Source organism: Portunus trituberculatus, chromosome 33, assembly GCF_017591435.1.
Source record: "Portunus trituberculatus isolate SZX2019 chromosome 33, ASM1759143v1, whole genome shotgun sequence".
Taxonomy (NCBI): Eukaryota; Metazoa; Arthropoda; class Malacostraca; order Decapoda; family Portunidae; genus Portunus; species Portunus trituberculatus.
The window spans coordinates 10,788,321-10,814,737 of NC_059287.1; the positions used below are offsets into that span (position 1 = coordinate 10,788,321).

Consider the following 26,417-nt stretch of genomic DNA (forward strand, 5'->3'; position numbering starts at 1 on the left):
GTAGTAGTAGAAGTAGTAATAGTAGTAGTGGTGCTGGTAGTAGTAGTAGTAGTAGTAATAGTAGTAGTAGTAGCAGCAGCAGAAGTAGAAGTAGAAGTAGCAGCAGCAACAGCAGTAGTAGCTAGTTGTTGAATTATTATTATTATTATTATTATTATTATTATTATTATTAGTAGTAGTAGTAGTAGTAGTAATACGGTAGTAGTAGTAGTAGGAGGAGGAGGAGGAGGTAGTAGACACTTACCGAAACAATAACTTACTCCCAGAGAGATCTAATAGCACTAGTTCAGGGGGGTGCTGTGAACTTTCCATTAAAGCTAGTTGTGATCTCGCTGAACGTTTCCCTTTGTGTCTCACAACTCAAGGGGGCAATCACAGCCTGCCCTCTAAAGACAACTCTCCTTCACAAAAAACTACATGCACTTACCATACATACACCCTTCACTTGAAAATCTAAATTTAAAAGCAAAATGGGAACTCATAACAATGCCTCGGAGTCCTCTTCTGGGGAGGGGACCAAAAATGTCCCAGATAGGACGCCTCTCTTGATGACGACCCCAAATGCCTTGACACCTCCCTCAACTTTTTCTACATTAACTTCTGCAACATTCGCGGTTTTAGATCTAATTTTCAATCTGTAGAACACCACCTCTCCTCTACTAAACCTCATCTTCTTTTCCTCACCGAAACACAGCTGTCTGAGGCAACCAACAGCCTCTTCTTTGTTCCCTCCTACTTTCTCCATTCCAGTGTTGCCAGATCTACCGAAATTTCATGAGATCTACTGAAATTCCGACGAATCTCATGAAATACCGAATTATTGCTGCAATCTACAGAATTTTGATAGGTTCTCCAGAATTTCTCCAGAAATTAAACTTCCCGGTTACTGGTAGTTCGAAATTCATTAGAGGGGAAGGGAGTGAGCAGAGCAGAAGGGGTGGGGTGGGGGGTTAGCGAAGCTATATAGGCCTCTGGTAGTGCCTGCATGTAGTGCCCACAGTAGTATAAATAATATTTATTCAGTTTATAACCCTCCTATACCCTTGTTTGTTTCCCACGTAACATGTCCCTCCCTTCCTTTCCTTCCCCCACTCCCCCCAAGAAATCAGACTCAGTACACGTATTTGGCCTCCCTTCCCTCCTCCACTCCCCAGTTGGAATCAAGTAGTAAATGCGTATTTCGCCTCCCCCCCCTTTTGTGGATCACGGATAATGAGCCAATGTACCCACACCTCTCTACCTTCATGCTTAATTTGTTGTGCTTGCCTCACTCAAGTGCAACGGTGGAGTGAGTATTTTCAAGCATAAATCTCATGAAAACAAAACTGAGAAACAGACTGTCAACTAAAACTATTAGTGGGATGCTTCACACAAAAAGAATTATATCAAATTATAATTGTCATGATTTTGAAATAAAAAAGAAATGGTTAAAAGAATGAATAGTGAAATGTACAAGAATAATTTAATGTGAGCAGGAAACAGCAGCTGAAACCACTGCTGATGATGATGAAGTAGAAGACTGATGTATGTTAGGCTAAACTAAGGTAGTTCGTTTTGTTTTGTGAAAGAAGTAATTTTTTTTCTACCAGCATATTATAATAAAGTATTGCAGTACGGTACTTACAGAAAGTTTCTTAATTTAATTTCACTACTTCAAATATATTCATATAAAAACATTTTTAATTTGATTATATGTACATATATTATCGAGTGTGTCTACTGATTTTTTACCTATATCTACTGAATTTTTCCGTACATTTCTACTGAAATTTCACCTGCGCCATCTGGCAACACTGCTCCATTCTCATGTTCATTCCAAAGCTGGACGTTGCGTCTATGTACGCAACGACTTAACTTGCTCTCGTGTCCACGCTCTTGAATCTTCCGAGTTTTCTACCATCTGGCTTCTCAAATTAAATTCATCTGTGTTGTTTATCTTTCCCCTAACTCTTCTGACTATAGTAAATTCTTCGACTACTTAACTTCCAAAGTGGAGCACATTCTGTCCCTCTACCCTTTTGCAGAGATTTCCATCCTTGGAGATTTCAATGTTCACCACCAACTTTGGCTTTCATCTCCCTTCACTGACCATCCTGGTGAACTAGCCTTCAACTTTGCTATCCTCCATGACCTAGAGCAACTGGTGCAACACCCTACTCGTATTCCTGACCGTCTTGGAGACACGCCCAACATTCTTGATCTCTTCCTCACCTCTAATCCTTCTGCTTATGCTGTCACCCTTTCATCTCCGTTGGGCTCCTCCGATCACAATCTCATTTCTGTATCTTGTCCTATTTCTCCAATCCCTCCACAGGATCCCCAAAGCGAAGGTGCCTCTGGCGTTTTGCCTCTGCCAGTTGGGGGACCTGAGGAGGTATTATGCTGATTTTCCTGGAATGATTATTGCTTCCGTGTCAGAGACCCATCTCTTTGTGCTGAACGCATAACAGAGGTGATAGTGTCTGGCATGGAGGCGTACATTCCTCATTCTTTTCTCAACCTAAACCTTCTAAACCTTGGTTTAACTCAGCCTGTTCTCGTGCTATACATGATAGAGAGGTTGCCCACAAAAGGTACTTGAGCCTTCCATCTCCTGAATCTCATGCACTTTATATCTCTGCCCGGAATCATGCCAAGTCTGTTCTTCAACTTGCCAAACACTCTTCATAAATAGAAAATGTCAAAATCTTTCAAACTCAAACTCCCTCGTGACTTCTGGCATCTAGCCAAAACATCTCAAATAACTTCTTCATCTTTCCTCCTTTATTTCATCCTGATGGCACCACTGCCATCTCTTCTGTCTCTAAAGCTGAACTCTTCTCTCAAACCTTTGCTCACAACTCCACCTTGGACGATTCTGGGCTTGTCCCTCCCCTCCTCCTCCTCTGACTATTTCATGTCTACAATCAAAATTCTTCGTAATGATGTTTTCCATGCCCTTGCTGGCCTAAACCCTCGGAAGGCTTATGGACCTGATGGGGTCCCTCCTATTGTTCTCAAAAACTGTGCTTCTGTGCTTGCACCTTGCCTGGCCAAACTCTTCCAACTTTGTCTATCGACTTCTACCTTTCCTTCCTGCTGGAAGTTTGCCTACATTCAGCCTGTTCCTAAAAAGGGTGACCGTTCTAACCCTCAAACTACCGTCCTATAGCTTTAATCTCTTGCTTGTCTAAAGTTTTTGAATCTATCCTGAATAGGAAGATTCTCAAACATCTGTCACTTCACAATCTTCTGTCTGATCGCCAGTATGGCTTCCATCAAGGTCACTCTACTGGTGATCTTCTGGCTTTCCTTACTGAGTCTTGGTCATCCTCTTTTAGAGATTTCGGTGAAACTTTTGCTGTAGTGTTAGACATATCAAAAGCTTTTGATAGAGTCTGGCATAAAGCTTTGATTTCAAAACTGCCCTCCTCTCTGCAACTTTATCTCAAGTTTTCTTTCTGACCGTTTTATTGCTGCTGTGGTAGACGGCCACTGTTCTTCTCCTAAATCTATTAATAGTGGTGTTCCTCAGGGTTCTGTCCTGTCACCCACTCTCTTTCTATTATTCATTAATGACCTTCTTAACCAAACTTCTTGCCCTATCCACTCCTACGCTGATGATACCACCTACATCTTTCCACGTCCTTTCAGAGACCAACCCTTCAGGAAGTCAACAGATCACACAGGGACGCCACAGAACGCCTGACTTCCGATCTTTCTAAGATTTCCGATTGGAGCAGAGAAAATCTAGTTTTCAATGCCTCAAAAACTTAATTCCTCCATCTATCAAACCAACATAACCTTCCAGACAACTATCCCCTCTTCTTCAATGACACTCAACTGTCTCCCTCTTCCACAATGAATATCCACGGTTTGTCCTTTGCTCATAATCTTAACTGGAAACTTCACATCTCATCTCTTGCTAAAACAGCTTCTATGAAGTTAGGTGTTTGGGGGTCACACAGTTTTACTAGATAGAGTGGAATCAAAAGCTTTTCGTCTCATCACCTCCCCTCCTCTGACTAACTGTCTTCAGCTTCTTTCTCATCGCCGAAATGTTGCATCTCTTTCTATCTTTTATCGCTATTTTCATGCTGTTCTACTGATCTTGCTAACTGCATGCCTCCCCTCCTCCTGCGGCCTCGGTGCACAAGGCTTTCTTCTTCCTCTCATCCCTATTCTGTCCAACTCTCTAATGCAAGAGTTAACCAGTACTCTCAGTCATTCATCCCTTTCACTGGTAAACTCTAGAATTCCCTCCCTGCATCTGTATTTCCGAATTCCTACGACTTGTCTTCTTTTAAGATGGAGGTATCGAGGCATTTGCTCCCCAATTTTGGCTGACACTTTCCTACTTTTAGAGAGCCAGCACTTAAGTGGGGCCTCTTTTTTTAATCTTTTCTTTATTTTGCTCTTGGCTGGCCCTCTCCCTTACATAAAAACAAAAAAATAGTAGTAGTAGTAGTAGTAGTAGTAGTAGTAGTAGTAGTAGTAGTAGTAGTAGTAGTAGTAGTAGTAGTAGCAGCAGCAGCAGCAGCAGCAACAGTAGTAGTAGTAGTAGTAGTAGTAGTAGTAATTATTGTTGTTGTTGTTCCTAGCTTTTATTATTACCTTCTTTTCTTCCTCATTTTCCTTTATGGTGATCTTATTACATATTTATTTCGTCTTTATCCTTGGTATTTTTTTTCCTTACTGGTATTCTCTCTTGGTTTATGTTCATTTTCTCATTTTCTACTTCCTTTATTAAACAGAATGCTCATAAAAATTTTTCCACGTTTATATTATTACTTTCTCAAGCTTCATTTTCTGTCTAATACGATTTTTCTCTTTTTCTATTTACCTCTATTTCTGAGGCTTTATCTGTATCCATTCACTTCCTCTTCCTTCTTAACTTCTCTTAAATATTATCCATATTCTCTTTATCTTTTCAACACTTATCTGCAGGAGAGAGAGAGAGAGAGAGAGAGAGAGAGAGAGAGAGAGAGAGAGAGAGAGAGAGAGAGAGAGAGAGAGAGAGAGAGAGAGAGAGAGAGAGAGAGAGAGAGAGATTAAGGCTAAGTCAGGTTGTAAGGTGGTTCATAGTAGTTTCATGTCTGTGTATCATTTCTACATTAGTCATGTAGTTCCTGACAAATATTGATTCCCCAAAAATGCAAAATATGTTTCTTCCCTTGAATATATTGCAGAACCAATATTAGCATAAAACCTGGTAAGTATTCTTAAAAAATATATACACTTTTGTATTACTGTTGTTGTAACAATAACTATAAGCACACATTGGTTATAGAAGTAGTAAATTATCTATCTAAATAAGTACTATAAAAATGGACATATTCTTCAGGCTTACAGTGTCTCTCCTGCTTACCACCAGTGTTCTGACCCTTCCTTATGTCTTGTCTTCTCATCTAGAGCCTCCTCACAACACTGATGACTGGTAGGGTATTGTGAGAGAGAGAGAGAGAGAGAGAGAGAGAGAGAGAGAGAGAGAGAGAGAGAGAGAGAGAGAGAGAGAGAGAGAGAGAGAGAGAGAGAGAGAGAGAGAGAGAGAGAGAGAGAGAGAGAGAGAGAGAGAGAGAGAGAGAGAGAGAGAGAGAGAGAGAGAGAGAGAGAGAGAGAGAGAGAGAGAGAGAGAGAGAGAGAGAGAGAGAGAGCAGGTTACTCACTTTCTAACCTCCACTATACAAGATAGAGGTAACTCTTACAACTTGGCAAGCTATTAGATCATGTCAAGGGAATTTTTTCCTTGAAGAAGAAAACAAGAAATTCTTCTGATTTACTGTATAAATGATATTTCTTAGTACAACACTGTACGCATGCAATGGTAATGAGTACACAACAGAGCCTCCTTATCACTAAAAGTTTATGGCAGTTAGCAGTTCACTTGAACACACTGGGGTGAACATAAAGTCAAACAATATAAAACACAGCCACATACAGGTAGGGAGAGATTGGAGGTTATAATTAATACCAGCCATGTAGAAAACATTACAAAACAAAGTCCTTCACTAAAAGGCACTTCTGACATGACAGTCTACAAATATATCAAAGACAACTCAGACTGTTCAAGGTATGTAGTAATAAATCAGTGACGTGCTCCCAAAGCTCATTGGAAAAATGTGGGATTTATCAAACTTGTCAATATCAACAGAAACTTCACATCATTTTAAGAATTTAATATCTGTATTTCAGAAATGAATTAGTGGTTACTTCTGATCCAGGAGGGAACACTTCATACACATACAGCACTTGCACTGTTTCATTTCATAGTGCTAATGACTAAGTCCAGTGACTGCTTCTGCCCTTTCTGTATAGATTACATACGAAAAGCCTCATATTATTCTTTACCAGGTGCCACATTTTCTTATTTGCTTATACAGATATAACGAAGTAATCGCTTTGAAGTCAAAGAACTATATCACAAAGACCATTCATCAGCAAGCACTGTTCTATCATACAAAAATCACCTCAAGCATCAGATAATCTCCAATTACCAAGCAATGCACTCCAAACTCACTCCCACTCTCTCTTTCATGTACACTTTTCTTTGTGGCATCAGTAATCACAACTAACAGGGAAACATTAATGGCAAGGAACATTTTTGAATTCAGCATTCATAGTGAAAAATTTAAAGTTACAGTTCATTTGTTTTAGTTCCAGTATCCATCACATCTGATGCTCTTCAGAATGTCAACCAGGTGAACCCAACCCCCTACTGTAGTGCTCTAACCACAGCAGTAACCCCCCCGGTAAACAGCTTAAACTCACGAGCCTGAGCGAGACTCAATCTGCCAACCTTAGCAATGCAAGGCCAGCGTGTTACCACTATGTGCAGTAGATATGCTGTACCTACTTAGGATATGGTAATATGAATGCATAGCTTATTCCAACTCTCATTAATCTTTGCCTACACTTGAAACTAAACTGTTTTTACAAGAAATATAATTGATCTAAAATCAAATTCCAACTTTTAAAATCAATTCCCATTATACCCATGAGGTGGCAGTGGCTTTCTGCAAACAATAACTATAAGACACTGAAAGATTACAACAATGGAGCAAATACTAAGGATAATGTGGAAGAGAAAGACTACAACAATACTAAGGATAATGTGGAAGAGGTCAGATGTTCTAGAAGAGAGCTGGCAGAGACAAGAGAGGATCTGATCTATGGCAACTCATCAACTTCAGAGGATCAAGAAATTTACAATGAGTGAACCAGCCTTCAATACATAAATCTATATTTCAGAAAGAAAAGTAATGAATTAGGGATGTGGTAATAATTTTGAACTAATGACAATATCAAAAGTAAGATGTGAAGCAACTCTGAGATGTTGACAAGATTGTAAAAAAGTAGTGTGCACCAAGTGCCACAACACCTTAGTAGCCTTGCAATATCACATTTTCTTTACATACAAGGTACATGTATATGCCAATGGTCAAGTGAATGTCATCTACTTGATGACAAAAGTCAAAATTTAAACATTGCAGTACATTTACACCTCTATAACAGAGTAACACCTTCACACTGCTGCACTGACTCATCCACATAATTTCAGTCACTATAGAAAACTTACAAGGCAGAACAGTGAACAACACAACATATAAAAAACAAATGCTATTTTCAGGGTAACCCAGGCATGAATAACTGAACTGTGGCCAGGAATGTGTTTTCCTTTCTCTTTGTACAGTTTACTATGATGAAGTACAATTGTAGTAGAGGATGAATGAGGAACTATATTGGATGGAAGGCATACAAGTATTACAGCCCTTACTATGTATAAAATTAGGTCATCAAGGTGCAGTAGTTCACAGATGAAGTCCAGTAACATCCACTCAGTGATCACTGATCCAATGGAGCAAAAACAAAGAAATCCTCAAAATATATAATGATGACCACAATTGATCTCCATTCTTGACAATAACAAGAAACTAATTTCATTAATCAAGCAGCGATGATAAATAATCACCACAAACTTATGGTTCTCCTGGGTAACATGAAGCAAATATATCTACACAGCAAACATTGTTTAAAGAGGCAATTTCTAAAATATGTACTTACATTCCATGTTACTAACCAAAGCCTCAAACTAAGCACATTTCAGATATCTTTGTGCAAACTTTGACTGAAAACTCTGGCAATTAGTTTCAGTAATGCCAGACACCTGAGAGCAGCAGACACTACCATTTTAATATCTGATTAGATGAATTGACACAAAAATCCAAAATCTTTAAGATTACACAACAACAAACATGAACTGAACTAGTTATTGGCATTGTGGAGAAACATGCAAATTTTTTTTTCTTGTATGCTTCGTTTTAACTTTCCACTGACTATCACTCAGGAGGAACTAGCCAGAAATAGCAGATGAGAATGGGATGCCAAAATTGCATTGAAAATGTTCTTATTTTTATTTCTTAAAGAAAACAAGCAACATGGGCAGAAACTGATTGTGCTACTGCTGCTTTGTGTAAGTTGCTTCATTAACAAAAATTTGTACACATCACTTATTTCCCTCTTCAGAGGTACTGCACAAACCATTCCTAGTCCATGCAAGTAGACATATACAGACACTCACACACAGACACACACATGCACAAACATACCAACAAAAAGTTGCTGGCTTCCTGCTCCAGCTGGACAGCAAGGGCACAATTCCCCATCTAAGTCTGTACCTTTCCCCAACTGAGGGAAAACAGGCCTTAGTATGAGAGGAAATTAGCCCTAACAGTCTCCCTCTTACCAGCACACTAAGCACTAAGCTATCATGCCACATGTCAACATTCAATATTCAACTGGCACCAGTATTATTTTTTCAGTTACTCATTTTCAGCAACTGTATGTCATATAAATTCTTAAATAATTCACAAAGGAATCAAATCCTCCTGCCCATCTAAATCTCAATCCCATTAATTATTAGGACAAGCTAGAGGTAACTGACAACTATGATAACCAACATTGCTCTATGCTTGTAGTATTACTGCAATGCGTTCACAATTCTGTGGCTGGCTTATATAAGAATACTTTATTTTTTTTTCTAGTATCATTCATTTATATGGAAAACTCCTTCCACACAAACAATGCACTCTGGGCAGAAAACACAAGTGAAACTTTGCAAAACTGTAATGCTTTCAATTAATTATAGAAATACATATGAAATTACAAAAACTATTGGTGCTTTATGCACTTCAGCAGTAGCAGCAACAGCAAGAACTTGTAAAAATAAGGGGTAACTGGGGATCCTCAAGGCTGCAGCTTTTGTTTTAGGAGTTCCTCTCCTGTATCACAGATGCACATGTGTGGCTAAAAAGAACACTGTTGCAAGGCTCTTACTTCAGCAAACAGCCTTGTGTTGGAAAACAAGTCAAACAGTACAATATACTATGAAGATGAGGACAGGATGTACTCTTGACAGGTTCCTTCTGTGGTGTAGTAACAACCACTACTACTTTCAAGTTTGCTATCCTCAATTTCAAACTACGCCTTTACAAGTGGCATACAGCCCCATAACTCCACTCCCGGGTCTCTGTAACAAATGGGCACCACTCTAACTCGGATACCATGACATGCTTTACAATTGCATTTCAAAAATTCTTTTCCATGAAATAAAAAGGGAAAGAATTTACAAAACACAATGAGTCATGAATCATGCATTCATTCAAGTGTAATCTTCCTCATCACGTCAAGAGATTTGGCAGAGTCCCATCTTTATCCTTTCAGGTGTCTTAAAACATTCCTTTAGTAAGCTGTTCTTAATATAATGTGCATCATCAACCAGTAAATTAAGGATAAACCTTCCAGATCAATCTAAAAGTACTGAAATATGACTGAAAGTTACTACAAAGTACATTCCAAGTTCAGATTGGTATATATAGAGAAAATAGCTTTGTTAGTAACTCTCATGACTGGAGACAAATTAGAAATAGTAATTGAGAAACGTCATTCTTGCTCACTGGTTCAGTCAACACATGGATAACAACTACATGTCTCTGGTTGCAAATGGAGAACATTGCAGCACAATCTGAGACACATCCGGCCAGTCAGAGTGAAAAGTCAATCTACAAATTATTTAATGATTAATAAGGCTTATTTAACCAATGAGGAACTTTGGTGTCTTCAATACAAACAATGCAGTGTACAGTTTGTCTTTGTGGAGGGAGGGAGGGAGGGGAGAGGAAGGAAGGAAGAAAAAAGAAAGAAAGAAAGAAAGAAAGGAAGGAAAGGAAAGAAAGAAGGAAATAAGGAAGGAAGGGAGGGTGTTGCCACTCTTACACACACCAGCAATCACTTGTAAATCACTCCAATCAGGAACTGTGACTTGATACACCAGAGCACAGATTTTCTTTAGAGTGTTACTACAGTCCTTATCCAACTTTAAAATCATACAATAAGAAATTCTTTATTTGCTGTTCTTAAAATGCCTATGAAATCCATTTAAATAAAAGTGTGCTAAATTTAGATACGACACTTAAACATTTAATCAACAATAATCAATAACCCTTTACCCACCTCAATACAAATGTGATGGATAGCCATATTGCATAATAGTATGCAGTGACACTCACAACTTCCTCTGCATAAAACATTCCAGGAGACACAAGCTCTGTATGTTTATTTGAATTTTACTAAGTATGCCCAAAGCTAAAGGAAGTTCATGATTTGTTCCATTTTCCTACATTTAATAAATTAACAATATGCTCAGTGTATATAAAACACCCATTCCTGAGGACTCCTCACAAGAGGATGGCTCTGTCAGGGTTCCACAGGACAGCAGACAAACAACAGCTGGGAAACATAATGGAGAGAGAGAGAGAGAGAGAGAGAGAGAGAGAGAGAGAGAGAGAGAGAGAGAGAGAGAGAGAGAGAGAGAGAGAGAGAGAGAGAGAGAGAGAGAGAGAGAGAGAGAGAGAGAGAGAGAGAGAGAGAGAGAGAGAGAGAGAGAGAGAGAGAGAGAGAGAGAGAGAGAGAGAGAGAGAGAGAGAGAGAGAGAGAGAGAGAGAACCTTGTATCAAAAGACTTGTATTCTCCATCATACCTAACTAAAGAAGCTATCATTCCTGCAATGACAATACAAGTGGAGGAGGTGAAGTCAGTGAAAGAGTTCATGTTTGCATACCAATAAATGCATATAAAACTTTACATTACAATTTGCACAAATCCACAACTCATAAAAAACTTGAAACTTAGATAAAATCAATGTATTTGAGAAGTACTAGTATGAAATGAGATCAGAATGGACTGTGCAATGTCAAGTGAACATGTTTACTGAAGCTCTTCCAATACACACACACACACACACACACACACACACACACACACACACAGGAGAATGAATACTGAAATCTGAGAATAGTTTTGTTGGGGGTGGGCAAGGAAGGAAAAGAGGCAGGACATACTCCATACAACATCCTATGCAGAAGGTGTCACTGGCTTACAAAAGCATATATTAATACTCTAAAGGCTGGCTAAATAAAACATTGATGTATAACTTACATGAGCAAAATATTACATGCCTGTTGATTTGAGCACAAACAAGAGACAAATATCTCATTGCTTTCAAATTCTCTGCCTGTTAAAATGTTTTTTCAAGTTATTTTTTTCTGAGAACTTATTCAAAATTAATGCATTAAATACTGGACAAAATATTGCATAGCTAATTCATTGAACAAGATTAAACTGAACAGAGCAAGGTAATTATTATACAAAAGATCAACATTTCATATGCACAACTCAAGCAAATCTGAATATGCAAGGAAGCCAAACACACATCTTCTATTTCTCTCTTCTTCCATCTGGCCTCTAAGTGTTCAAGACTTCACCAAGGATCATTATGAAGATTTTAGAAGGAATATTTTAGACACTGGCATAGCACAAGCATCCCTCTGAGACCCTGAGAATGAGATTACGTATTGGAGGAGAGGGCTTAAACATAATCAAGAGGTTTGAAATTACAGCCAGAAAGGTAAAACTATGAACTATCTGTTTGATATCTTCTATTTGCTGGTTCCAAGCCAAACTAGTAACCATGTCAGCCTACATGCAGCAAATCTCCTACAAATTTAGGCCATTTATTTTACTGGGCCATTTAGTGTTCTAGTCATTAACTTAACATTTATGCACATCGTACAAATACAGTATATACACTAATTACTTAAATGATACTCTATAAAATAGCCTATCAATTATTTACACAACTCTGGGCTCTAGGTGCCTCCTCAGTTATTTATGTCGTAATTTTCAACTGAAAACTGGAGTTTGTTGGATTAACTTAAGTTAGCTTGTAAGTAATAAAATAATGCCCCAGGTATTTCAGCATATTGGAAAAATATCTTACTATGAAGTAAAGCAGTTTGGACTGTGTTCCTTTGCATTTCAGGCTCAGGACTATTTCTTATGTTGTAAAGGAAACCCAGGATAAAATGTGGTATTTTCTTTGAAGGATCCAAAAATATCTATATATGTACACTTTTATGGAGCAATCACTAATTTACAGGAAAGTATGTAATATGCACTGACTGACTGACAGTAATCTTGTATGCCCAAAATGCCACAGGAAATGTATTATTAAAAATGCATATTACTCTTATTTGTTATAGTTTCAGTGGTCTAGTCTTACCTAAGACACCAATTTATCATAAATATTAGGTAAGTGGCTGAACCTTCCCACATCCAGTGAACTGTAAGAATGCCAACACGTTCTACTATTACTCACACTATTTGGTAAAGGAGGGGAGGAAGTGCCCTACGTGAAGGAGAGTCCCCTCTTCATGAGCGTGGCCTGGTATCGGGCCTGGGCGGGGTTGACCAGGGCCAGCAGCTGCTGCACCAGGTCGTGTATCTTGAGGGAGGGGCCAACCTTCATTCCTGTGAGGCCCATCACTTCATTCTGGGACAGTGTCAGGAGCTTGGAGCCGTGGATGTTCTGTGGCAGCAAGACAATGTGTGGTGAGATTACTATTAAACATTATGGCATTTCAAACAAATTTGCATAATTTGACATCTGTGAGGAACAGCTATAAGGTAGTCACCATTGACCATTACGCAAGGCATAACTGGTGCACACTTACTTGTGATATAAAATTGTCACAATAAGCCCCACAGTCGTTAGTCTTGAGGAACTCGGCGACGTCTTGAGGTGTCCACAGCTTGGGCCGAACCTTTGATCCGTCCTTCACTGGGCCGTCAATGAGCCTTGGAATAAAGTATTTAGTTTCACTCTCACTCTGTGTTGCTGACACAAGGGACACTTGAGGATTGGTGGACACTTGTTGGGTGACTGTGGATGTTACAACTGGAGACTGGGATGTTGTCTTATCCTGCTGAAGACTGCCATTTTTCTGAGAGGAAAGCTGCCCAGGAACTTGGGACTTGATCAAGTCTCTAGGATTTCCTGAGGTACTGGCTTTTATACTGGTGGTGAAGGGGACAGTCTGTGTGGCCGAGCCCTTGACTGTGGATGACTCATTGACTGTCTGGGCAACTTGCTGTATTGTACTATTGGAACATACATTTCTCACATTTCTCATGGGTTCAATTCTGCTCTGCAAGTTTGGTGATGCATTTGAATAGCAAGTGTTGTCTTCTGCACTAGGCTGATCAAACTGAATAGGATGGCTTGTGAAATTCCCCATTTTAGTTTCTGACACAGAGGAAGGAGTGAAGCTTGCATTGGACAAATCCCCAGGCAGACTCGATGGAGGTGTAGACGAAGCAGCTGATGATGGATTGCACGACTTCTCGTCCACGTCCCAAGCCTCCCCAGAGCTTTCGTTGCCGTCCAGTGAGGCGACGCCTGATGATGTTTCATCTGCAACATTAAAGAGGATTTAAGGATCTCAAAACAAGGCAACATGTCTATTTCATATATTAGCATGTTTTGTGGTGTCAAACAAAAGGTCTTGGTTTCAGAATGCAAGGAGTGTACAGCTACTGAACTATATCAGTGTTCTGTGGTGGACCCACACAGTCCAGTGTTGAGCAGGAGTCATACCATATTTACTCTTCAACAATGAACCATCCAATATGCAGACAACAGTCTCTTAGATTGGTGTCACATCTGATTATGATAATCACAGAAGGCATCACAAATTTGCACAGCAATTTCTTTTTAGTGACAAGTTCAAACCTGAGATATCCTCCTCATCTGACTGGTTGTAGGAGCCTGTGAGAGTCCTCGCTCGGGTGGACCTCACAGGGAGAGTCTTAGTGTTACTGGCAGTAGTAGAGAGAGTGCTAGCGGCCCTGGGAGATCGTCTGGCATCTTTTTTGTTGTGGCTTCGATGGACTCTGGGAGCTGACGAGCTCTCTTCTTCGATCGGTAAGAAGTCTGCCCAAAACAGACAGAATGATATGAAGCTATATGGACCAATTCATCAGTGTTATCTGGACGCCTAAATGTTTCGGGGAAAAATGCATGAAATCTTTGAATGAATGCCACACTTTAGGTAGTGATATCTTCCATTTTGAGCAGACTCCAAAGACGGACAATGATTTTATTTGAGTGATTTTTGCGAGCTTAATATTTTGAACAATAACCAACCAGTCAACTTCAGGTACACCTGGTGGTCTCAAATCAGGCAACATCTGCAACAGAGCAAGAAGGGCCAGTCAGGCCTCCAGCTTCAACATGAAAGCCCTTGCTAGACCACACACAAGAGAGAGAAGCTACAGTGAAAGCCTGCTGTTATTCATTTATTTATTTGATACAGAATATTTGTACTTCAGGAAGGTCTTTAATAAAATTCACATGCATGTGTTTGGAGCACCCTAAACACATCATGGAGTTAACTTTTTACAGCACAGCTGATGGTGTGCATAAAATTGACCTTTGAGATCATCTTTGATAGAAGAAAAGCAACACATGGCCATAAATGGTCCACTTATCCAAGTCACATGTATGATGGCTGCAGGCAGGATACTATAAGATGCAGGAGGTAAGAAGCAATATCATATCCAGTACACTTTCCAATGATCCTCTTTGACATCATACCTGTGTTATGTGTGTGGAAATGAGATGTACCATATGGAGATGAACTTGTAGCAGTAAATATAAGACAGCAGTCTAACCATGAAGTAAAATCTTTTAAAAATGAGTGTGGCACATCTTCCAATGTTATAAAATTCCTCAGCAGAAACTAGCAGTTTTGGAGCGTACAGTGCAACAACTGTTAAATGAAAGATGGATACAAACCTGCTCACAGATGTCATGGTGAAGGCAGCAAATGTAAAGTGTTTGCAGAAGCACTGGTAAAGGAGTTTTCATACCATTTGCTGGCCTTATGTAATGGGGAATGCATAAGATGAAGTTTTCAAAGGGAGAAAAATTACAGTAATTATTATTGAGAAGGTGCAGAAAATATGGCAGACTATCAAAACTGATGAATAGTAATGTGTATTAAGAAAGATGCTGTAACAAATGATAAATAAAAGATCTACACATCTGGTATGAGAAAGAACATTATGTGGAGTGAAGTAAGTTTTCCAAAGCCACATCCTGGGAAGATTTGGTCACCTGAAGAGATTGAGACTATAGACATCATGAGAGAGTAAGATGGAGGCTATAGATGTAAACTTTTAAGAGCATATGAAAACTTGGCATAATTAAGAGCACATGGTTGGGAAAGCCAGGAGACTATAAGAAAGTAAGAAGGTATGAGAAAGAGCAAGTGAATATTTCTGCTGTAGCCATCCTGTAGCGAATAACAAGAAACAGATAAAAACACTTATTTAAATAGATAAAGTAAGACATGTAGAAACTTATAACTAGCCAGACAGCAAAACCAGGCAAGCCCCAACAAGTTGAGAACAGAAAGTAATAAAGATGGTTAGTTCCTGTATTGCCTCAGATTCAGTGCAAAACCCAGGATACAGAAAGAGTACAAGCCTAAGGTGGGGTAGGAGCAGCTCACCTGAATTCTCATTTTCGATGGGCTTGATGTGCGGGGTGGGTGACTCGTCGTATCCTGTCTCACCCTGGTTCCTTTCTTTGGGTGGGCGGCCTCTTCGCTTCTGGGCAAGTGCTGAATTGCCATTGGTGTTCATGCTGCCACTGCCCACCTTACCCAGCTTCTTGTTCCCCATGGGTCGCCCCCGTCGCCCAGGCTTCCCATACTTCCACCCACCTTTTGGTTTTCTCTTTGGCACTTGTGGTGTAAGAACTGTAAGGGACGTGCAGAGGACTGATGGAGGTTTGAAAAGATATCCAAATTGGTTTTCTGTCATGTCATGCAAATATATACAACTTCCTTCTGTCTGTATCTAGACTAAGATATACAAGTTTCCCCTAAAAATTATGACACTTTAGCATTATATCTATTTCATGTGAGCTTTTTGCAGGCTTTACATTTTTTATCAGTTTCCCATATGCTTTTCACATAGTCTTTAATGGTGTTTGCTGTTATACCTTCAGACTTTGGTCCCTCCAGTCTGTAGCCAGACATGTCACACCAGCCAACAGGATAGATATCAGGGGACTGGTAGTCAATCCACTGGTCAAAATCACTTTCCCAGCCATCAAAGTGCACCTTCAGTAGTCTTCCCTTCACCTGCTTCACTGTGGCCACACAAACCAGCCGTGGATCCATCAAATCTGCCGACTCCAGAGCCATCCCTTCCTCAAAGCCATGAGTGGGCACTTCCTGAAATACATCACAAAAATGCATAGCCCAAAGCCATCACAGTTACAATGATCTCCCTTTTAATCACTACTTTTACAATAGTATACCTGCAGGCCTTAAATAGAATGTGCATGAAAAAAATTAAAGTCAAGCACTAATCATTAATAAAACCATAACAACCACTTACACACACACACCACGTAGTGTAGGGGTTAGCACGCTCTACTCACAATCGAGAGGCCCGAATTTGAGTCCTGGCGTGGTGAGGCAAATGGGCAAGCCTCTTAATGTGTGGCCCCTGTTCACCTAGCAGTAAATAGGTACGGGATGTAACTCGAGGGGTTGTGGCCTCGCTTTCCCGGTGTGTGGAGTGTGTTGTGGTCTCAGTCCTACCCGAAGATCGGTCTATGAGCTCTGAGCTCGCTCCGTAATGGGGAAGACTGGCTGGGTGACCAGCAGGCGACCGAGGTGAATTACACACACATACACACACACACATACTCAGTTCTTTTAACTCCCAATGGAAAGGGATAATCTGGGTTTTCAAAATACTTATCTTCCTAATTTTGGCTGACTCTTTTGATATTTCTATTTGAACTGACACCTTAATGCCCCTCTTTTCAATCTTTTGCTGTTTGTTAGCTTTGGCTAGTGACCCTAACATTAGAAAAAATAATGATAATAATAAGAAGAATAAGATAAAGAATAAGAAAGAAGAAAGACTACCAAATCACAAAGATCCCAGTGGTTGCTCACCCTGTTGAAGAGGGATGGCGGTGCAGCAGTGGCCTGAGTCTTCTTGAGGTATGTAAACCAGGAGAACTGTCCCTCATAGCCCCGGGGAGGCGTCAGGGGGATGTTGTGCATCTCGCAAAAGCCAGCAGGAAAGATACAGGGGGAGGTTGCATGGTAGCAGAACCAGTCAGAACATGTGTCGTCTGATTCATAGCTGTCTATCCTTATCATGAGGTAGTTGTTGTGTAGGACCTGCAGGGAAGGCAAGGGTTAGTGGCAACAATGCATATGGAATCAACAATCTAATTTCAAGGACACCAGTGAAAAAGAAAAAATATGATAGAGGACTTTTTTTGGAGGTAAGGCAGCATGGGTGAGTTGCAACAATGGGTATGGAATCAACTTTATAAATCTAATTCCAATGACACCAGTGAACAAGAAAGCTATGACACAGAGAACTTTTTGGAGATCAGGCACAATGAGTTTGTAGCAAAAGTGGATGCAGATTCAACTTAAAAAATTTAATTCCAATGATACCAGTGAACGAGAAGAAAATAAGACAGAGGATTTTTTTGCAGACATGACAAGTTGTACCTTCATTATCGTTGCCACACAGATTGCAGATAAGTTGAGAGGATCGATGGCTTCCAGTTTCATCCCCTCTGCAAAAGTCGTCTTGGCATTCCGAAGATAGGCAGGCAAGGGGGTTGCAACGAACAGCTCAGGTGGGGCGTCATTGGGGTCGTAGGTGCCACGGATGCACTTTTCATGGTAGGATTGGCTTGCTACTATCTCATGGCCCACCTCCCTTGACCAGCCCACCGGGTGAATGATGGGAGCGTCCTCATGGCACCAGAATCCTGCAGAGGCAACAAGCATCTTCCATTATCTGGTGACTGGGTCATCAACATGATATACCTCATTTAAAGGCCACGAGTCTAGAAGCATATAAGCACTGATTTTTTTTTCTTTTTTATGTAAGAGAAGAAATCTGGCCAAGGGCAATAAAAATTATCAAACAAAAAAGGCCCACTGAGATGCCAGTCTCCGAGCCGGTAGGAGAGAATTATCCAAAAGAAAGGGATAAAATTCTTGTGTGTTGTAATAAGCAATCAAAACATAGACTTATCCCAATCAAAGAACATTTAACTTGAGACTGAAGTAATCTTGTCCATATTCACAAATGCAAATTAACATTTATGAATATCTAAAAACATTTACCTAAAATGAAATAAAAATGCATAAAAAATTAACATATAACTACAATTTACAAACAGCTTTTCTGAAACAAGGTTAATTTGTAAATCCCAATTGACCAACACTGTATGACTATTGTACACTGCACAACACACGTCTGTGGTGAGTGGTAAGGTGTGTCAGTGGTCCATTTGAGCAGTTGTTCCTTACCGTTGTCGTCAGGAGGTGCTCCGTGATACCTGAGGTGCAGACGCTTCCCCACAACCTCCGTCACTGTAGCCACTCTCATTTGTGCAATTCTGTTCTTATCCACAACTTCAAGGTTAAGCCCCGGCCTGAGCAGAACATGAAAAAAAAACATTTACATTCTGAACATTTCAACATCTATCACCTTTTTTTTTTTCTATTATCTATGAGGGGTAACCTGGCCAGGAATAAAAAAAAATATTTAGATAAAAGGCCCACTTAGATGCCAGTCCCTGAGTAAGTCTGAGAGAATTACCCAAAAGAATAGGATAAATGTCTTGACATCCCCCTTTAAAATGAGTTCAGGTCATATGTAGATGGAAATACAGAGGCCGGTAGAGAGTTCCAGAGTTTATCTAAGAAAGGTATGAATGATTAAGAGTACTGAATAACTCTTGCATTACCTGCTTTACCCAAGGCCAATAAAGATTATCAATCCAACTCTCTCTCTCTCTCTGTGACACCTCACAACTTCTGATTGTGTCCCTCAAGGTGGTTATGACAGAGGACCATCAAGACACTCCCTCCTTGCTTGAGTCTATGGAAACCCTTGTAATAACACACTCAAAAAAACATCTGGCACAACATTCCTCACAACAGAATATATCCTATTTGTCACTAAGCAACTCATGTCTATCAAGATGGGCAGAAATATTTAGTACTATGAATCATAGTTTGTGTAAATATATAAACATAAAAAAATCATGCAAAAAAAATTTTGTTTATTGATTGCTATACTTAAGACAGCTTACTGGAGCAACAAAGAAGACCTCCCTGTGTGTGTGTGTGTGTGTGTGTGTGTGTGTGTGTGTGTGTGTGTGTGTGTGTATTTACCTAGTTGTAGTTTTACAGGGCCTGGGCTTTATGCTCGTGTGGCCCCGTCTCCATATCTACACTTATCCAATCTTACTTTAAAAGTAAGCACACTCGTTGCAGACACTACTTCATTTAAACTGTTCAACGTCTCAGTACATCTTTGCGGGAAACTGTATTTTTTAACATATCTCAGACATCTTCCTTTTCTCAGCTTTTTACTATGCGATCTTGTGCTTTGAATGTCATACTCTTCTCTCAGGATCAGTTTCTCATTATCCACTTGGTTCATTTCGTTGATCAATTTATAAACTTGTATCAGATCTCTCTCCCTTCTTTGTTCCAGGGTTGGTAGATCCATAGCCTTAAGTCTCTCCTCATATGTCATCCCTTCAAATTCTGGAACCATTCTTGTAGCCATTTTTTGTAGTCTCTCCAACTTACTTATGTGTTTCTTTTTATGAGGAGTCCACACTACTCCTGCATATTCCAATCTGGATCTTATTATAGTACTTATCAATTTCTTCATCATTTTTTTGTCCATGTAGTGAAATGCTACTCCAATATTCCTTAGCAAATTATATGTTTCTTTAAAAATTCTATCAATATAGCTTACCAATTGACTGTTTTCTTCCATTGTCACTCCTAAGTCCTTTTCCTTTTTTACTTTCTCCAGTTCTACTCCATCTCCCATGTGTGTGTGTGTGTGTGTGTGTGTGTGTGTGTGTGTGTGTGTGTGTGTGTGTGTGTGTGTGTGTGTGTGTACCAACAGTGGCCTGCTATGGACCTGACCCACCTGAACCGGGACTTCTGACTCTCCACAACACGGGACACAAAGTTGGTAGGCAGTGTGCGTGCACCAGTGAGCCGGCGCATGAGGAACTCCTTCCAGTCCTTGTACTTGTGCTGGATGCTGCGCGGAGGGATGAGTGGCCGGCCTTGCGTGGCACACCAACCCACCGGATGCACCTCCTCTGAGCACAAGTCCACCCAGAAATCCTTGGAACTGTCCTCTACGAAGCCTTCAAATCGCAGCTTGGCTTTGAATCCTGCAAGGTGTCATGAAGCTTTAGTGAAGTACAGGATTGCTCAAGAAAGCTGCATCTACCAAAGTTGTCTCCAAAAAGCATGGTGACTGAGACATGATACTATTTTCATATTCACACTCATTCACATCACTCTAATCACTTAGTGCCTAATGTTAAAGAGGAGGCACTCTGACCTTCACTTAATGGAGAACAGTTGCACAATCCATTAAAACATTCATAAGCTTACAATTTAAGGTTAAGAAAACCATAAAAAATTATAAATACAAATACAAAACAAAAAATCTTTATAAAAATTTCAATGATTGTGCAATTGTTTTTTTTGTTTCTTAGCCTTACCTCCTATAGCAATGACAGTGGCCACCCAGTAGGCATCCTTGGTGACCCCCTCCTCCCCACATCCCACTTCCACCTTCATGCCGGCACTCATCTGGTCCCAGCACTCAGCCATGGGAGCCTACACAGGGATCACAGACAAAGGAATTAAGAGCTTCTCATCTTCCAAAACTACTTTCCAACTTCTATTATTAAGATTCCTCAGTTTCCCTTTTATAATTTGACATTTTCCATCATGCACAGTCAATTAAATTTTGTCTAAACTTTAGAGGGGCACTGGCCAAGCACAACACAAAGAGCAAAAATAAAAAAGACCAACAACCAACTGAGGTGCCAGTCCCTAAAGAAAGATTAAATGTCTTAAAATCTCCCTTTGAAAGAGCTCAAGTCAGAGCAAAGAAGCAATACAGAAGCAGACAAATTCAAGTTTCAAAATTATTTAATATCATATATTGGAAATATGTCTCAAGTATAAAAAAAAATAAATAAAAAAAAAAAGTTAACTTACATGTTTAAAACAACTAACAGGAACAGCTTTGAAGTTGGAATCATCCAGGTAAGAAGAGGCCCACGAAAATGTTCCTTCTAGGTCCACCGTAGACTCTGATGGGGGAAGGTACGTAGGGGAGGACAAGGTTTCCTGGGGCACTGTGACAGGCTGAGGCTGCACCACCTGGCTAGGCTTGGTGATCGTTGAGCCGCCTTGGGGCAATACCTCAGGAGATAAAGGAGGAACCTGGTTGACAATTTGCTGCAATAGGAAAACATCATCATTACCACCAGTCTCACAGGCTGCCTTATCCCCAATCTATTCTTAACAATTCCAGAAAAACTTATTTCATTTACTTTTCATCCACCTTCCTTTATCATCCCTAGATAAGAGTCAAATCACAAAAATGAAATAGCTAAAAACTCTTGCAAAGATGTTCTAAAACTAATGAAACTTCTGTAGAAATATACAAGTACATGCACAGGTTTTCACTCACAGCAGTCACTGCAAACTGGGAAAGGCACAGCACAACACATTCAACACTTTACAACATAACTCTTTAGCAGAGCACAAGCCTTCAGGCCTTCAATACTTTACCTCAGGTGTTGGCAGCACAACCTTGGCAGGTTCTTCAGGGACTTCCTTCTCCATCTGCCGGGCCACAGCCAGAGCCTGCGATGGGGGCAGCGGTCCACGAGCACATGACAAACTGCAGAACTTTCTCTCCTTCCCATAAAATGCATGTTTGACTCCAATGGCTCCACACTTCTCACAAACCGCTGTTGCAAAGTAGAGGTTGGGACATGGTGTAAATACCTGCCTATAGTTCACTCTACCTCCAGGAACTTTGTCTATGTAATACAGTAATATACATACATTCTGATCCAGAGTGTGTTAACCCCAAAAGGACCGGAGGCAGCTACAGCTGCTTTATCAGCCAAGGACCAGAGGTAGAGGTGGTTATTACAACTACTTTTTAAAGTTTAGTCTTTGTTAACACTGCTTGCGAGCTATTTAGGCTAATCTCTATCTCTGCTTTGCTTTCACCACAAGCAAACACAGTGATAGTGATTCTGACTAACCTGATTCTCTGCCCACACCCTCATGCCCCCTGGACCTCAACGCCCTGTGTGTTACCCACTCCCACTTGACCACTTGCTGTATGTCTTGAAAGGGAGAGAGTGCAATGGGGTAGGAATTCTATAAAAGTGCTTAAAAAGCATTGAGCACTCACAGCACCTGTTTCCATTAGGTGCTAACCATTTCTAGTCAGGGGAAGCAGATGCACTCCTTCCAAAAGTCTGCTTTTCATCTCATTGTCTCTCCATATCCACTCCATGTACACATATGAATGGCATTGTTGGAGAGGAAGACTAAGTTAAGTTCAAAGTCTATTTTATTTCCTCTTCCACTGCAGGCTACGTTTAAGATAAGTGTGAATGCAAACTACTTTCAACATTTAGCGCTGCAGAACCAGTTTCGGCAGGACAAAAATCATCACCACCACCGCCAGTCCTTTAGGGGTTAAAGTAGCAGGAGTAAGAACATTTACTTATCAGTTCGAAAGGCCTTGTAAAGTCTTGAGAAGTGGCCTTACCCATTCCTTCCCGCATGATGGGAATAGCACTCAAGTCTGTGTCTTTCTGGTAAGCTATTGGAGTTTTCAACTTCAGTGCTGGGTGTTGGTGAACCTGGAGAGCAAAAACATATTTCTTATGTAAAAAAATTATAACTTTTTACCTTCTTGTCTGTTAAAACTTATCATCTTAGGTATCAAGTACACAATAGGATGGCAATCAAATACTACACAGAGAAATAGTAACTCTGCCCTTTGTAAATGGAGAGACAATGTATTTGCATTCTTTACAAAGACAGAAGACAGACACTCCAAATTTCCTTGAGTATAAATACTAACATCTACATTACTATGGTTTGAGCAAGTACACCAGAGAAGAACTTAGGTTTCTGAGAATATATAGGAATGAGGAACTAAAGAGCACCTCTGGTTCCTGCTGATATTTTTGCACAATAACAGAGGAGTGCACCAAGGGATGAGGTGCATTTGAAGCCTCACTCAACACACAGGTGCATGGGGACACACACCTTTGGCTTCTTGGACTTAGGCATGGGCGGCGGAGACTCATCCGGGTGCTCCACCATGCCAGGCTCCGTGATTGGTGGAGTGCCCTGCTGCTGCATCACCTGGCTGCTGGAGGAGTCCTCATCGTACCCATCGTAGGCCTCATACATGTATTCTGGCTGGCTCACGTAGTCACCGGTGTTAGGGTCATACAACTAAGCCACAGAGGAAAATAAATTGCTTAACGCTCAGCCAATAAGTCATACATCACCAGGTATTCACATGTCTGAGTACTGGATGTATGAATTTACAAACATCTAATTTACACACTTCTAATGTTACAAATCAAATCAGGTAGTTTGTCACTGGTCTCAATTCATGAGTGCAGAATTGCATTGTACTGGAAAACACCTTGACAATTACTTGAAAAAAAAAAAAAAAAAAAAAAAAAAAAAAATCTTTATAACAGACTAAGGTCCCAAACACTGCAATCAGAACATGACATCAATAACTTTCTCATAACAAGTAGTAATAGTGGAGGGAATACTCAGTCTCCTTACACAGTGCCTGGCAGTACCTTCCACAACAAGTTAAAAGAAGCATGAAAGCAGTGGTGCCAACATGAAATATGCAGTCCACCAGTATTACACTCACCATCTGGGTGTGCTGTGTGGTAGAGGGCTCGGTGTAGGGTACTGGGGTGGGCACCAAGGGCCGGGGATGGTCAGACAGCAAGGGCGCAGTGGTGCCCGTGTTCAGCATCACCTCAGCTGGGTCCGCTGGGTTGAAGGACACTCCTGTCACTCCGTACCAAAGCATCCCCAGGTCTGCCGAAGAATGATGAGAGCGCTCCTCAAAGTTCTGCATTCTACTTGTTCTGACGCAGCTCACGCCTAACCTCCACTCCGCTTACATGCCCCATAAGAACACTAACTTAACTGTGGGAATTGCTCTGCCCCACTAGACCTCATATTTAAGGACACAAGCCTAAGAGGGGAACCTTTCCAGTATTTAAAATAAGCTTAACTTAACAGCTGGGGTGCTTTACCCTTCTGGACAATCAAACCTAACCTAACCTGGTAACCCCTGGATCCTACTTAAGGACACTAAACCTCACAGAAAAATTTCCCCAATTTTTTAAATGCGGTGTGTCCCCATGTATGGGAACCACAAATTGTAGAGGATTTCGCTGCAGGACTTAGCCCTGTTAATGGGCCAAATATTTAGAATTAGTATATAATGTATTGTGTACTTGTAAGTGTATCTTTAAGTACTGATGACGAGGTCGCTGTGCGACTGATACAGGATAACCTAGATGGGCCCTGGTGGCCCTTTGTTATCCTATTATTTATGTTATGTTATGTCTTTAGACCTTATCCACGAGTGCCTAAATTTGGCTCCTCCCACCCTAAAGCCCTGCTTGTCACAAAGCCTGCAACATTGTGGGGATTGAGAGCTGAAAAAATAGCTTATATTACTGCTAGACTCTACTTAATTATTGCCATCATTTGAATCCTGATGCAGTGACAACTCAAGGTGATATGAAACAGGTGCAGCAGTGAGAAGTGTTGGAGGGCAAACATGTGGAGCCTGCCTGTGCAGTACACCACACTACCTAACACTAACACACTCCCTAACTTAACCACACTACATCTGTGCATTATAGTGTGCGTCAGGAGGCAATAAGAAGGCCAGGGGGCAGCACAGACAGGGCGTGCTGGGGCGAGGTGAGGGATAGTGGGGAGGAGGGCGGCCTGGCTGGTGCTGGCCTGGACCACCTAACATTTCACTAGGCAGGGCCTGCCAGCACCCCCTGGGGCGTGATTCCCTCACTAGTACACCTTCCTGCACACGAAGGGGCGGCAGGGCAGACGGGGCGAGGGCGTGCAGGCCTGGCATGAGAGTAGCGTGCCTTTGTTAGTCACATTGTTTAGGGTAATTGAGGTGAGCGCCGCCGCCGCCGCCACAACACAGTGTTGCCCTGGCTGTCCAAGGGCGCGCCGGGCCCCACACACGCCCCCCGTGGTACCTGAGGCCCTTATGCCACCTACCATCTTGGGATGCCATCATGGGGAACACGGGGAGCGCTGCTAAGCATCAAATGAGGTGAATTAGAGGCGCCTCCGGACCCGCCAGCCCCGCATCGATCACACCACAACAACACCACTGCGCACGCGCACACATTTTTATCGCAAATTTCAAAGAGAAATTTATGAACATTTAAAAACCCGTATCTTTCGAATACACATCAATAGATTCGTAGCAACCATGCAAAATAGATAGTAAATTTGCATAGTTTAAGTTCTCTTTAACCGCCTCACATCTTTGAATTAATCTCGTGGAATGTGGCATCCACGAAAAAAAATATTGGAATTTTATAACGCTGATTCAAGAATAAACACAATTGTGCGAAACACTTACTCGGTAATTTTTCAAACAAAAAAATACATGCCACGCATAATGGCAAGAAAGCTCTAATTTGATGTTTCAAGTGATAATCTATGCATACCGCTTGCTGGCAATAAGGAAGTATGTGATCTTGGCAGTACCGTTCCCTCGCAGGCACGCGTTTGCCGCCACCACAATGCTTGCCTGTCCAGGGCGGCCTGACATTTAAGCTTGGGTCACCGTGATTTGCAGGTTCAACTCTTGTCATTAATGATATTCATGTACAGAAAGCCTAACGGCAGATGTTAAACATGATCTTTCTCAAATAACACGTTTATTAGCAACTACTATATCAATTATTGCTATCACCACCACTACTGCCAGGGGGAATAAAGGCAACAATTTCGTATGCTGATGTTCTGTTTTCAATAGTTATTTTGTATTAATTGTTACTTATCTATATTTCTAGCTTTTTTTTTATATATATATAT

At 40.8% G+C, this 26,417-nt stretch overlaps 1 protein-coding gene across 7 annotated transcripts; it reads right to left on the minus strand.

The window, feature by feature from the left end:
• Positions 1-8,375: 8,375 nt before the first annotated feature.
• On the minus strand, positions 8,376-25,745 carry LOC123512221 (MBT domain-containing protein 1-like). Of its 7 annotated transcripts, none has more exons than XM_045268474.1 (16): positions 25,590-25,745; positions 24,193-24,365; positions 23,562-23,753; positions 23,056-23,149; positions 22,056-22,237; positions 21,477-21,719; positions 20,972-21,089; positions 20,383-20,635; positions 18,738-18,862; positions 17,925-18,190; positions 17,352-17,582; positions 16,382-16,616; positions 15,888-16,136; positions 14,105-14,305; positions 13,047-13,786; positions 8,376-12,901 (listed from the first exon to the last, which is right to left on the minus strand). In XM_045268474.1, exons 1-16 carry the CDS (start codon positions 25,606-25,608, stop codon positions 12,722-12,724), a joined length of 3,501 nt encoding a protein of 1,166 aa, XP_045124409.1. In that variant the 5' UTR covers positions 25,609-25,745; the 3' UTR covers positions 8,376-12,721. The 7 variants fall into 7 exon arrangements, with proteins under 7 accessions (XP_045124409.1, XP_045124408.1, XP_045124407.1 ...); XM_045268473.1 differs by having other exon boundaries at positions 15,888-16,157; XM_045268472.1 differs by having other exon boundaries at positions 23,011-23,149.
• Positions 25,746-26,417: the final 672 nt, after the last annotated feature.

What these genes read in the sequence shown, in the direction of transcription:
- LOC123512221 (XM_045268471.1), bottom strand. An exon ending in AGTCAGAAGTCCCGGTTCAG is followed by an intron (nt 18,863 to 20,382) that starts GTGGGTCAGGTC and finishes TGTTCTGCTCAG; the next exon opens with GCCGGGGCTTAACCTTGAAG. An exon ending in AGATGAGGAGGATATCTCAG is followed by an intron (nt 13,787 to 14,104) that starts GTTTGAACTTGT and finishes TTAATGTTGCAG; the next exon opens with ATGAAACATCATCAGGCGTC.